We start from the raw sequence: 14,360 nt of genomic DNA on the forward strand, positions 1-14,360 counted from the left end.
GGTGAGCCATCCCCGTTCCCTCATTCTGCCGAGGAGGCAGCCATAGCTCAGAGATTAAGGGACTGACCAAGGGATGGGGTCAGAGTCTGAGTCCCTGGACCCCCAACCAGAGTTCGGGGAGCACTGCACATTGGGGAGAATTCCAAGTTGGCCGTGAACCTGCTTGGGCTCTCGCCCTGACTCTGCTCCCTCCTGCTGAGTGAACCCAGGCAGGTCACACGTCTTCAGGCCTCGGTTTCTCTGCTGTGAAATGGGCAGAAATGGAATGCCCATTTCTCTCGGGGATGGTTGAGAATGAGCAGGAGTCATTCCCCGGGAAGGACATGGGGAGAACGGGGAGAATGCTGGCTGCCTGTGGGGGCGGAAGTGGAGGCCTGGGCTGGGAAGGGATGGGGGGGCCTATCTCCCCACTTCCCACCCTTCCTGTCTCTTGCAGGCCCTGAAGGCTGAGTAGCCAGCGGGATGCCTGGTCTGCTGAACCAGATCACAGGGGCAGCCCTGCCCCTCACCGCCTCTGACGTCACGTCCTTCGTCAGTGGTTATGCCCTAGGGCTGACTGCCTCCCTCACCTATGGCAACCTGGAAGCCCAGCCCTTCCAGGGTGAGGACCCCTGTTGCAGCTTCCCCAGGGCCCCCCTCCCCCGTGGGTAGTCCTCATCTTGACAGGTACTAGCTGATCCACACAGGGCAAGTCATGTACATTTCCGGAGTCTCAGTTTGCTCATCTGTGAAATGGGCATGGCGGTTCCGCCCCTCGGGCCTCAAGGCCAGTAGAATATCAGGTCAGGATTTGGGCTCAGCCCACAAGGCAGGCCCACCTGCCTCAAATGGCCGGCCGCCCCACTTTCTCAGGGAACCTCCCAGTAGGACAGGCATCAAGACTCTATGGAGAACCAGGAGCTCCCACTCTTGCCTCTGTGACATTGGGGAAGCCACTGTCCTTCTCCAGGTCAGGATGCTCCTCTGCCTGTCTGGACGCCAGGGTTTGCAGGAGGAGCCGATGAGGTAATGCAGGAGGAAGGACCGCGAGGAATGAAAAGCAGTGTGAGACTATGAATCATCCATGTGGGGCAGTCAAGAGAGTGCGGGACCCTGGCCGGCAGAAGTCTGTCAATCCATCGCCTCCCTTCCCACTTCAGGAAGGGGGTCACGGGAAGGCTGGCCAAGAGGGACTATGTAAAGGCTTGTTGCGGCTAGGATTCCTCTTCGTCCCCAGTGATGGGGGCCTCCCAACCCCCAGGCTTCATGTCTTGGGGTACCACCCTCTGTCCCAACCTTCTCGGTTCCCAGAGGAACCTGCAGGGAAACTGACTTTTCCTCAGAAACCTTCTGGGCAGAGCAGATCACCCTGGTCCTCTGTTTAGGAAAATCTCCAGGGGGCGACTTCAAATGGAACTTGCTAGGGGCCCAGGAGATAAAGGACTGGCCAATGTGAGGAGAGTCCTTGGGCTTTTGTGCAGGGAGAACCAGTTTCCCCACTTTGTAGATGAGGAGGCCGAGGCTCAGAGGTATGGGAGGCTCTGTGGGGGGCTCACCATGGGCCAGGCATTGTGCTGCCCCAGGGTTCATGGGCCCCCCACCCAGGTGACTCATGTGCTCTTAGAGTCTGAGAAGCACTAAGGTATAAAAACACGAGGCACACAGCTAAATTATGGTGGCTACTTTTTCCAGTTTCATGACAACCCCATGAGTTTGCCTCTGTTGGCCCCATTTTATAGATGGGGCTGTGAGGCCTCAAGAAGCCGAGTGTCTTATCGAAGGTCAGCAGGCTTGGAGGGGCGGCCTGGACTGGATTAGAGCCTTAGTCTGTTTCCTCCGATGCCCCAGCTCCTTGGCACACACAACAAGTACATAAAAACCCGGATTTCCACTGTCTCTTGAAAACTCAGACGGCCTGGCCACATGGGTCTCACATGCCTGCAGAGTAAGATCTGTCCCTTTGCAAGCCACCCCACTGCTCCCGCAGTGCCTCTGGTGCACTTACCCCCCCACTAGCCCCAGAGCCATGGGGTCCCAGCTGGAGTGCCCCAGCATCTTCTAAGTGGCAGTGAGTACCGTCCATCCATCCGGCAGGTCAAAGGCTTGGCTTCCATCCCTCGGGTGGGATGTGCAGGGTGCGGCTGGGGCACCCCGTGATGCCAGGCCCTTCCCCTGCAGGCCTCTTCGTGTACCCACTGGATGAATATACCACGGTGATCGGCTTTGAGGCGGTCATTGCCGACCGTGTCGTGACAGTACAGATCAAGGACAAAGCCAAGATGGACAGCGCCCACTTTGAGGGCACCCGCCTCCGAGCCACAACTCTCGCAGGTGAGGAGGACAGAAGGGCCGCGGCGGGGCCCGGGCCTGGCTGGGGTCTCGAGCAGACTGGAAGGACAGCAGTGCGATAGGGTAGAGAGAGCACTAAACCAGGAGTCAGGAATCCTGTGTGACCTCAGGCCTATCACTTAATCTCTCTGAACCTTGTTCCTGCTCTCACCTCTGTATCTCTATAGAGAGCACGTCCCTTAAGCTCAGAGGCTGTGGAATGAATCATACCAGGGCTTGACTCCCCATCCTGTTGCTTGCAAATGCTATGAGCTTAAATAAAAACTTAAACTTCATCTGTAAAATGGAACTAGTAATTGTACACACCCAAAGCTCAACAGAGACACGGTTGCAGAGCTAAGAGTCTCTGATACGGTGTAAGGACTCAAATCATGGCTACTGGGCTTGCTATTGAGGATACTAAAGAACAGAGAGGGTGGTGACCGGCCCAAGGTCACACAGCACGTTAGTGACCGTCAGGATTTGAATTCAGACCAAGTATCATGTGACGTAAGAGATTCTTCCCATTGGGTCTGTGATCTGATCATTAAGACATTCGAGAATCGTTTAATGAGCACCCAGCACATGTAAGATACCAAGTTGCCTTCAAGTTGTTAGGGCTGCTTACAGCCTGGAAGAAGAGCTTAGGACACGCTTCAGGGTAACCACAACAGGAGGTGGGAGTGGCTATGGCAGAAGAGGTGTGGGTAATGTCGGAGGAGGGAGAGAGGGGCCGAGTGGGGACCAGGGAGGTCTTCATGAAGGGCTTGGTGGCTGGGTGACGCTGGCTAAGGAGGGGTGAGGGAATGGGCCTCTCAAACAACAAGAGAGAATTGAACAAAAGCTCTTGCCCCAAAGCTGGGAGGGTGCTTCAATGTGATTCTTTGAGGGGAAGCAGAGTCTGGGAACAGGGACGTGACTTCTGTCGGGGTTTTGTGGGTCTCAGCCTGCCACTCCCAGCAGAAAGTACACGGGGTCTGGCCTCAGACCCCTGTGGGTTCAGATCCGGGTTCAATGAATAATTTATTTACTGAGTAACTTGGGCAAGTCGCATCCCCACGCTAAGCCTTGGTTTTCCCATCAGCAAAAGGGGCTCACAAACCTACCACAGTTACAGGGAACTAGAGATAATATATGCATAGCTGCTGACTCCAGGCCTGTCACTTAGGGAACACTCTGCAAGAGGGGGTTTCTGTCATCCCTCCTTCCTGCACACCAGGGAAGGTGGCTTTGGATGAGGATTTGGAGCGGATCCTGTTCGTGGTCAACCTGGGGACCATTGCCCCTATGGAGAACGTCACCATCTTTGTCAGCACCTCCTCAGAGTTGCCGACGCTGCCCAGCGGGGCTGTGCGGGTCCTGCTGCCTGCTGTCTGTGCCCCAACTGTGCCTCAGTTCTGCACCGAGAGCATTGGCCCCTCCACTCAACAGGCCCAAAGGTAAGGAGCCCCAGCCCGGACCAGGGGCAGAGACTTGGGTGGCCACAGGAAGTCAGCTGGATGAAGGCAGGGGAGTGAGGGGTAGGAGAGATAGAGAGAGGAAGGCGAGGCTCAGTGCTAAGGTGGCCACCATCTGAATAACTGTTCCCCTCCACTCACTTTTAGAACACTTCAGAATCTCCCTGAAATGCCCCCTGTCACTATCGGCCAGAAGCTCTGGTATTTGGACAGCTTGGGATGAGAATTTCCAGGCTTTATTCTATAAGCTCACAAGAGGTATTTTCTGAGCACCTACTAGGTGCTAGACACTGAGCTGAATATTAGGGATACAGAGGGCACCAAACCAGCATGTCTCCTTCCTAAGTGGAACTGGGTGGGAGAGATCATTATCCAACTAAGAACACTACTGATATGTAGGTAATTGTTTCTGTGCTTGCATGCATAATTAATGATGTGGAAAGGGCAATGAAGGAGAAGAGCATTGGGCTGACCTATAAAATAGGGACCCACCCTGGGGGGCTAAGGGGCAGGCCGGGCTTCTCTGGGGAGTGATATTTCAGCTGGGAGCTGAGCCATGACGGAGAGGTGGGCAGAGAGGAACATTCCCACAGGTGAAAACAGCAGGGGCAAAGGCCCTGAGGTAGCAAGGATAGGACTCCAGAGGGAAACTGAAGCAGGTCGATAGGAGATGAGGCTGTAGACACATAGGATGCCCTGTGGCCCTGGTCAACTTCAGGTCTCTCCCAAAGCAACAAAAAGCCATTACAAGGGGTTTCAGCAAGGTGTGCTGGGAATACTACAAGCCCAAGGCAGGACAGTTTCTCTCTGCTCCCCTGGAGGGGTGACAGGAAGAGAAGCTGGGTCACAGCCTGAAGCCCCGGCTGCTGAAATTGGGTCACCTCCCTTTTCCCCACCTGAGGACTGAGGAGGCTGAGCCCTTCCCGTGCCCGGAGAGAGGAGGCCCTCCTTACCTGCTGCATTCAGATGTCTTTTGAAGTCTTATATTTTATCATTCATGTGTTAATTTTTAAAATCTATTCCAGAGGGTCTTTGTACTATTTTGACATAAAAATAACACTCATAATTAATGACCAGTTAAACTACTTAACTCCCCACCCCCACCCCAAGTCCTGTCTCAAACCTTTGAACCAAGCTGAAATCGGGGAAGATACACCATGTATATCCAGCAGTTTCATACACACCCTGGTAGGGTTCTGGGGACAGCCGGGGACACAGAAGATGGTGTCAGCAAAGTTCTGGATGCTACCATTAGAATGCTGGCCTCAGGCCGGGCTGCGGGAGGGTTATTACAGCTCTCCACGTGGAGTCAGCCTGGAGGACACTCTTCAGTTATTACCTGGACAGTAATTAAACACCTACTGGGTGCCAGGCGAGGTTCCAGGTGCTGGGAATACAGCAGTAAACTAGACAGACAAGGTCCCTGCCCTCATGGGGCTGGCATTCTGATGGGGGTGGGGGGACATGGGGACAGACTAAAGAAATAAGCTCATAACATGTAATATATTAGGTGAGTTCTGTGAAGCTAAATGCTTCATAGCATAGAGGCTAGAGGGGGACAGAGTGGGGTTGGGTGCTATTTTACCTCAAATGGACTAGGCTTAGGCAACATTTGAAGCCTGATCTAAAGAAGGGGAGGCTGGAAATATGCTGGAGGAAGAACATTCTGGGCAGAGGGCAGTCCAAGTGGTAAGTGCAAAGGCCCTGAGGCAGCAATGGGTATAGTGGGTTGGAGGAGCAGCAAGAAGGCTAATATGGCTATAGCAGCGTGGGAGCAGGAAAGAGAGAGGTCAGACAGATGATGGGGAGTCCGATTATAGGATCTTGAAGCCTAGGGTGAGGACCCCTTGTTGGCACAGCAGAGAAGCAGGCAGCACAAGCCAATGTCAGACCAGGAACACCAGACGCATGCTGTGTATTGCCCGATTGCTTTCTAGGCTGGTAAGTTTCCACTTCTACCAGCGGAACAAGAGTCTCCTTCTCTCCTCCTCCTCACTAGCACTTGGTATTACCTATCCTTCTTATTTTTTCTTGTGCCACTCTGAGCAACTTTGGGGCTCATGGGGATTTGATACCTGCTTCTCCCGAGAGCAACTGTTTCACTTCCGCCTGCCGGAAGGGGCAGGAATAAGCTTCTCAGGGCCTCCCAGGCCTCTCGTTCCTGGACCCACCGAGGCCTTGAATGTCCCCAACCCTGGTAGGCCCTGCCTCTCAAACACAGAAGGCTCAGTTGTGCCGATGTCAGCAGGTATAAAGACAGCACACAAGCCTTTGACCCAGGAGCCCCAGAGAAATTCTTTCTTAAGCCCAAAAAAGGGACGCAGATGAGGATCTTTATGGCGGTGTTATCTGTTGACACAGGGAGGCAGGAAGAAATAAGTCTGAGATAACAGATGCTCCTAAGTGATACCATGTCCCAGCAAAGGCTGGTTTGCAGACCGCCACATAGATGGAGCTCAGAAACACAGCAGTGAGAAATACAAAGGAAGTGATTGAATGCCATTCAGGACACAGTGCGCATTGAAAACACACAACCGCCTGCCCCCCCGCCCGACCCCCCGCCCCAGACTTCACAAGGAGACCGGTGTGTCAAGTATTAAGCTCCCAGAGCAAAGAGCTTCAAGGGTGTGGCCCTGGGGGGGTGGAGGATGGAGCAGGGTTCGAGACAGGGTGGGGATGACCCAGAAAGAGAGCCCAGAAACTTGAACCTTCAGCAGGGGACCCTTCCCTGAGCACTCCCTCAAGGCACCTCATTATTACCCCTATTTCATGGATGGGAAACTGAGGCTTGAAGAAGTGCCTTGTGCAGGAGCTCCCAGCTCACAGAGAAGGGCAGGGAGCCAAGAAATGGGGTGATATGGTGTTAACCTCTTCACTGTGTAGCCAGACTGACCTGGCAAGGACCCACTCTTTGCCAAGTCCTAGCTGTAGGAACTTGGGGTAGCCGCCGCATCTTGTGGAGCCTCTGTTTTCCCATGTAGGAAATGGGGAGAGGGGGCCCTGATGCCTCTTCTCAGGGCACTGGTGAGAATGATGTGTGCCGCTGGTAGGGGGCACCAGGCCTACCAGGTAGCTGCGCCTTACATCGGAGTCCGGGCCCTCCCTGGAGGCAGGTCGTGCGGCGGAGTAAGGGTGGGAGGTGGAAGGAAACTCACGAGCCCCCTTGAGAGCTGGGCTGCAGGGGTGCCGGGGCTGCCCGGGGCTCACCATCTTCCTCCTCCTCCTCCCCTTCCTCTGCCTCTCGACCCCCTTCCCAGCAAAGACAAGCACTGCTTCGGCACCCGAGCCCTGGACTCCTGGAGCAAGCTGTGCCTGGCGACTCTCCTGGACACCGATGTGTCCAACCCCATGGAATATGAGTTCAACTTCCAGCTGGAGATTCGTGGGCCATGCCTGCTCGCAGGTGAGACACAGCTGCCCAGACCTGGATTGGAGGAGCCTGAGGCCCCAAAGTGGAGAGGGCTTCAGGCCGAAAGCTGCCAGGGATAGAGAGGAAAGGGAGGGCAGGGAAGTGGTCCTGCCCAGATGGAAGACATCCTGAAGTTCATGGAGCCTTATGGACCCCCACTTCCTGCCCCCCAACATGTGGCCCAAAGATGAGCCCCTCCCAAGGACAGGTTTCAAGGCTATCCCCATACCCACCTCAGTGGCTCCCATGGGGCGATGTCCATGCGGGCATGGACATTCTTGGTCCTCTCCTAGAGGCCACAGGCACAGAGGTGCTTCCTGGTTCCTACCTTGCATGGTCGAATCACCTGGTAAGCTTTCAAATCCTGCCGCCCAGACCCCACCCAGAGCTACTGATGACAGTGGTCTGGGGTATGTCCCGGGGATTGGAATATTTCAGAGCTCCCAGGTGATTCTAACGTGCAGCCAGAGTTGGGGACCATTGTCCAGAGATCCCCAGAGTGCCCAGAGATCCAAACGTTGAGCTCTTTCTTTCTTTATGTGCCCTAAGAGGAAGCAACCCTTTGACCCCAGTGGATCCTGAGGTCGGGGCAGGAAAGGCCATCGACACCATCTGTCTAAGCCCCCATTTTGCAGATGGGGGTAATGGAGGAGGCCTGTCCATGGTTACACAGCAAGTCAGGAGCCTCTCATCTCTGACCTGGGTCTCCATGTTCCTCCCACTGAGCCCCTATTTCTCCCGAAGCTGTTGAGCCTATTCCGCCTTTCTGTGCCACACAGGGGTGGAGAGTCCCACTCACGAGATCCGAGCCGACGCCGCCCCGTCTGCACGATCGGCCAAGAGCATCATTATCACCTTGGCCAACAGGCATACCTTCGACCGGCCCGTGGAGATCCTCATCCACCCCAGTGGTACGGTGCACCAGGCGGGGCCCCTGGGAGGCCTGTGGGAAGGAAGAGATGCTGATCCCATGGGGCATAGACATGTGGCCCCTCGTCCAGTGGCCAGGCCAGGGAGAGCGCTGGGGGGTGTGGCAGAGAGAGGAGAGCAACTACGTGCCTCCTGGAAACATGACTCTAGCTGGCAGAGCTGAGTGCCCGGACTCTAGCTCCAGAGACCTCGGGGTACCCATTGGAGTACTTTGCCTCCAAGGCAGCTGAGCAGATGACCTTTGAAATCTTAAGCTCAATGAGACCCTCCCAGCTCTGAACACTCAGAAAGTAACTCTTCTGTCTCTTTAAGGATTCATAAAATGTCAGGATCTGAAAAGATCAGAACCTGGTCTCTTTCCCATTTTACAGATGGGTAAACTGAGGTCCAGAGAGACCATTAGGCTCTCCTGCCTGCCAGCTAAGACCCCCACACCCCTCCAGGCCGTCAGGGATCCATCCCCCTCTTCCAATGGGGAGTCCTCCCCACTCTGAAGATCCTGCTCCTAAACCAAGGTCCCTGGTATTGCCCTCACATTCGGACAAGTGCCAAGAGGTGATCTCATCTCTGCAGAGCCCCACATGCCACACGTCCTGATGGAGAAAGGGGACATGACCCTGGGAGAGTTTGAGCAGCACTTGAAAGGAAGAACGGAGTTCATTAAAGGGATGAAGAAGGACAGCAGGGCAGAGAGACAGGTGAGGGTGGCTGGGGCTGAGTCCGTGGTGGCGGAAGTGGGGTGACACTGGGGACTTGGGCATCACTGGACCAATGAAGATACCGGGCAAAGGAAGGGGGTGGTTTGCCTGGTCACTCCCACGGCAAGCTGGTGGCAGATCGCCGTCCGTGTTTCCCTTAGTGGGCTGGGGCCCCGCTGGGAAGATGGACATCCAGATGCAGCAGGCACCCTGTCCTCCCGCCTCCTGCCAGGCCACCTTCTCCTGGTGCCACCAAGAGGCCTAAGCCAGGTGACATTCTAGGCCGGCGGCAGAAACAACCTTGGTCTTCTCCAGGTTACTCCACCCCAGGGAACCCCCAGGACCCCACAGGCAGGTGCCCTCCCAAACAATCTTTACCCCTGAGCCTCCCTTTTCCCACCTGCTGAAAGGGTGTCCTGCTCGTCCTTCCTCTGAGATCCTTGCTACTATTACATAAAGAATAAAGGCAGAGCGGAGGAAGCCTGAAGAAGACCCTTTCTCGGCCCGCGCTGGCCCCATGAAGTGCCAGTATGAGGAGGCCTCAGCAGAGGGGAGGGGTGGGCTGGGGAAGCCTGGTAGGAGGCTGGGACACCGGCCGCAAGTTACATCAGCAGTCTTTCCTGCTCATGGCCCTGCACACCAAGCCAGGCCCTGAAGGCCAAGGCAGGTTGAAGAACAATGGCACACTTCTTTTTCTGGTCTCCCCTTTTTTGATGAGAACACTGAGGTTTAGCACCCCAAAAGGACTGGTGAGCTGGGAGGAGGAGAAGACCATTCTCTTGGGAGTTGACTTTGGTGACATGAGGCTAAGCACTTCGAGTCGATCCTGGGGGGCAGCTTCACTGGATTTAAGAGCCCCTCCCTGACTGGTGGAGGACCACGGCAGAGGGGGAGGTATGGGAATGTGTAGACTGCTTCCGGCTCACGTCATTCCCATTGTTAGACATCCCACTGGAGGGGCCTGGTGGGAGGTAGGAAGGATAGCAAAGGGAAAGGGTCAGTAGCTCACGACCCATATCATCCCACGTTAGGGACCCCACTGGAAACACCTGCCTTCCCAGAGGGGCCCTCTCGCCCAGATGAGTCAATTGGGAGAAGAGGCTGGGGCCAGGTTCTCAGAGTGGGAGTGCCCCTGAGCTTTGAGAACTATAGAATGTGGGCAGGGGTAGGGGCAGTGGGGCTCCCAGGCCCGGGGCTGGCTCCCCTGCCTGCCAAGACTTATCAATTAGCTCTGGGACTACAGAAGCAAATGAGAATTTGCCACCTTGGGTCGGTTATGCAAATACCCTGTATTCTCATGAGCTCCAGGGAGGATAGGGATCACCCCAAGCTGCTAAGAAGTGATGAGTTCATGGTAATTGGATAAGGGCAGCTGGAGGAGACGCTGGAGAATCCCGAGCCAGGGCCCCCACGCCGCCTCTCTGAGAGGCAAAAATCAGGTTCCCAGAAGGGCTCCTTTCATCAGCAGATGTCGCTGTGGCTACCTTGGGCTGTGTCTTCCAGTGAGCCAGGCTGGGCAGTGGCCTTTGGCAAAGGAGCTACGTGTGGGAGGGAGAGTAAGATCCCTCACCAAGGGTGGGAGGCAGGCATCCAGAGGGTGAACATCAATCAAGAAGAGTGGGTGTGACAAGCTGTCAAAAGCTGTGATTTAGCAAAGAGGGGGCAAATGACACAGAGGAAGACACCATGTACAAGAGACAGAGATGTGGATAGAAGCAGAGACAAGTAGAGACAGAGAGACTGGGGGAAAAAAAAACAGAGATGCACACATAGGTCAGTGGCAGATAAAAAGACCTACACAGATTCATCCTCTCCTTTATTCATTCAACAAATACTGTGTCCCTAATAGATGTCTGCTCTGTTCAACACTAAAAATAACATGTCCTTGTTCTCATGAAGCTTACATTATAACATAGACAAGCAAATGAATGAGCAAGATGAGTGTGGAGAGGGCTGGGGACCATGAAGGAAATAAAGCAGGATAATATGATAATAAGTGATAAGTGTGGGTGCTGGTTAGCCTGCGGTTTAGAGAAAGCCTGTCTGAGAATGAGACCTGGTGAGTGGTGAGGAATGGAAGACCGTGCACAGAACCAGAAGCAGGACAATGGTGACATGTTCGGGAAACAGGTTGTTGAAATGTCAGAGGCAGAGTGGGCAAAGATGGGGTGGATGGGTAGGCAGGGGTCAGGCATTAGGGGGTCTCATAACCATGATGCAAAGTATGAGGGGAAGCTATTGTTTAAACAACAAGATGACAAGAACGATCACACTCCCTGCTCTATGTAGAAGGGACCCCAGGGAGGTACGGCTGGGTGGCTCAGTTGGTTAAGCGTCTGACTTCAGCTCAGGTCATGATTTTGGGGTCCTGGGATCGAGCCCTGCCTTTGGCTGCCTGCTCAGCAGAGAATCTGCTTGTCCCTCTGCCTCTGCCCCTCTCCCTGCTTGTGCACTTTCTCCCTCTCTCTCAAATAAGTGAAATTAAAAAAAAAAAAAAAAGAATGGACTGCAGGGAGAAAAAAGTGGCAGAAAGGAGACACTCAGGGCCCAGACAAGAGACGGTACTGCCCTGCACTGGGATGGTGGTGGTGGAGACAGAGCCGAAGACACGTTCAGAACACATCTTAGCTGCAGAACTAATGGACCTCTGCTGAACGGGAGATGTACAGGGTGAGGACAGAGAGGAACCAAGGACAACCTCTAGGTCTTGGGTTTGAACACCTGCGTGCGTGATGATGTCATCGACTGAGTTGAGGAAGGGGCTCCAATAAAAACGGAGAAACAGACACAGAGACACAGGTACGCAGACACAGTCAGACAAACAGACAGAGAGAGGAAGTCAGAGTGGAGGGAGAAAGAGAGGGGGGCAGAGTGAGGATGGAGGAAATGAGATTTGGCGCAGTGCACGTGTGTCCGGAAGCAACGTTCAGCAGCAGCTCGCCAGGGCCAGCAAAAAGAACACGCAAAAAAAGATAAAGAACTATGGTCCCGTCATCCCTTTAATGTTTAGGAGCCCATCTCTGTACGGGGCTCTAAGTTAAACCCCAGAGGGTTTGGTGATGGTGGATCCTGTTCAGAAACAGCTGCTCTGTGCTAGGCAGCAGGCTTCACAAGCATTGCATTGAGTCCATATCACTCGGTGAGATAGGTACTCTTGTCTTCATACCACAGAGGAGGAAGCTAGTCGGTCCACCCTAAAGATGGGGGCAGGTTTCCTAAAGAGGTGAAATCTGAAGAATGAGTAGGAGGTTAGCAGAGGGAGAGAATCAGAATCAGTAAGCCCATGGGAGATGAGCCGGAGAGTGGCTTAGACACTGGGGGTGAAAGCCAGAGAGATGCTTTCCAGCCTGCACCTGTGCGGGGACTTCCTGCTCAGGGTCATCCTCTACCAGCCCTGAGAAAGGGATGTCATTTGCCCCATTTTATAAATGAAGAAACAGACCCAGAGGAGGGACGTGCCCAAGAACACACAGCTGGATGGTGAGAGCTGGGATTTAAACCCCGGTCTTTCTGCCTCCAAAGTCCATGCAACTGTGAAAGTCTAGCACATGGAAGAGCCAGGTGCAGGCGGGAGGACAGGGTGCCTGCTGCATCTGGATGTCCATCTTCCCAGCGGGGCCCCAGCCCACTAAGGGAAACACGGATGGGGATCTGCCACCAGCTTGCTGTGGGAGTGACCAGTTGACTGAGTGGGATCTTGACAAAGCCGGGTGAGTAATGTGGGGACCAGCTTGAGCCCTCGGGAGTGGCTCTGGACCCCTGGAATGCCCAAGTGAGAGTTTTCCTTTCTCCTCCAGACAGAAATCATCCGGAAACGCCTCCACAAAGACATTCCCCACCATTCTGTCATCATGCTCAACTTCTGCCCTGACCTCCAGTCAGTCCAGCCGAACCTGAGAAAGACCCATGGCGAGTTTATCTTCCTCATTGACCGGAGTGGCAGCATGAGTGGGACCAACATCCACCGCGTCAAGGTACCTGTAAGAGGACCCCCGCCCCACCCAGGACTTAGGGTTCCAGGGTAGATCAGCTGTGCTCCCCCAAACCAGCTTCCTCAGGACTCTTGTGTTCCAAGCAGCCCTCCTTCCACACCTGAACTACTTTCCTCAATGACTACCCATGACTACAAGGAACAACTTAACTTTTTAAAATCAGTTTAAACAGAGGCACCCAAACTCAACTTGTTCCCAAAATAAAACTTTGAAGTGGTATGAACGGAGGTAGAACTATTGTCCAAGGGATAAAGTCATCTACAGCTTTCCTTGGCACTCTGCAAACCTTTGTTGAGTTCCTGCTCTGGCAGAAACACCTCACTAGATCCTGAGTGTAGAGGGGCCCAGAAAAGAGAGGAAAGAACCAACATTTGCTGAAGCTTACTATGTATCAGATACGACCCTAGCCACTTAATGCACAGCTTGATGTTTAATCCAGACAATAATCCTGTGAGGTTGGCCCTATTGTCACCATTCTCCACATGGGAAAGCCAGTCGTGAAAATTTCAGTAACCTCCCCAAGGTCACACAGCTGCTGTGGTCTAAGATCAAACTCCTGTCTGTCTGCTCCTACCACCTGACATCAGAGATTCATCGCACATGGCCTTAACGAGTGTGTATAATCCAGTAGAAAATATTCTTTTTTTTTTTTCAAGTGCATAATATGTGCAAAGCGCTGTGCTTGGCCGTCTGGAAAAACAGCAGGTTGCAAATATAGTTCCTGCCCTCCAGGAGTTCATAGTCAAGCAAGGGGGCAGCCCAGCTAACCAGCCATAGCTGGGAGTATGGTCTCATTGCAGTGGGAAGTTCTGAAGGAGTGCAGAAGAGTGATAAGCATTCCTCCCTGTGTATCCAGAAGTGTTTCATCTCCCTCAGGAGATTATTCGCCTCGATTATGGCATTATCTAGCTCTTCTTTGTATTTTTGGTTGTGTAGATGTGGTGTCTCCTCCTCTGGAGTTATGAACTCATTAAGGGAAAGGACCAGATTTTTCTCATCTATCTCTCCCCATGGAGCCCGGCTCTGTACTTATGCATAAAAAGCCCCCAGTCACTGTTTATTGAACTGGGTAAAAGCGCATAGTTCAAGGAAATGAAAGATGCGGGAATAAGAAGTTAGAAGGCTCTGCTGTCACCTGAAATTTCATCCCTCCCCCTAGTTTGTCCCTGGAGAAAACTCTTGTTTCCAGGGCAACAGGACTGACAAGGAGGGGAAGGGTTGGGTGGGATCTGTGATACCCACTATCTCCTCGGGCTTGCTATGATTGGGTTTAGTCTTGAAGTATGACTGAGCAATCATGTATAAGACCAAAGTTCCCGTTTGAAGCCTCTTGGCACTGAGGTGCAGGACAGGTTGTCACCTTCTCCCGACCTCTGCCCTCCTCCATCAAAGGCAAGAATTAGACTGGGGAACTGTCCATAGTCCTGCTGAAGCACACTCCAGGCCGCTGTGGCCATGTGTATTTCATTCCACAGCTGTATCACTTTGTAAGACATCTCTTCAGTTACTCTCAAGTATCATGGGATCTTATGATGTCTCTTAGAGAGCATTTAATCCATTTCCCCTG

The 14,360-nt window shown here is 53.6% G+C and overlaps 1 protein-coding gene across 7 annotated transcripts in view; it reads left to right on the plus strand.

Annotated features, from left to right (window-relative positions):
* Positions 1–14,360, plus strand: part of VWA5B1 (von Willebrand factor A domain containing 5B1) — a 47,800-nt gene that overhangs the window by 6,019 nt on the left and 27,421 nt on the right. For 5 of the 7 annotated variants that reach the window (XM_035727234.1, XM_035727237.1, XM_035727238.1 and 2 more), the window contains 7 exons: positions 437–601; positions 2,158–2,310; positions 3,476–3,746; positions 7,022–7,167; positions 7,953–8,084; positions 8,677–8,801; positions 12,599–12,775. In XM_035727234.1, the coding sequence (XP_035583127.1) occupies positions 463–601; positions 2,158–2,310; positions 3,476–3,746; positions 7,022–7,167; positions 7,953–8,084; positions 8,677–8,801; positions 12,599–12,775 (1,143 nt within the window). In that variant the 5' untranslated portion in view covers positions 437–462. Of the gene's footprint in view, positions 1–436; positions 602–2,157; positions 2,311–3,475; positions 3,747–7,021; positions 7,168–7,952; positions 8,085–8,676; positions 8,802–12,598; positions 12,776–14,360 lie in introns of those variants that run through there. The other 2 variants (XM_035727236.1, XM_035727239.1) reach the window with 2 other exon arrangements.

Source organism: Zalophus californianus, chromosome 4 (assembly GCF_009762305.2).
Source record: "Zalophus californianus isolate mZalCal1 chromosome 4, mZalCal1.pri.v2, whole genome shotgun sequence".
NCBI lineage: Eukaryota > Metazoa > Chordata > Mammalia > Carnivora > Otariidae > Zalophus > Zalophus californianus.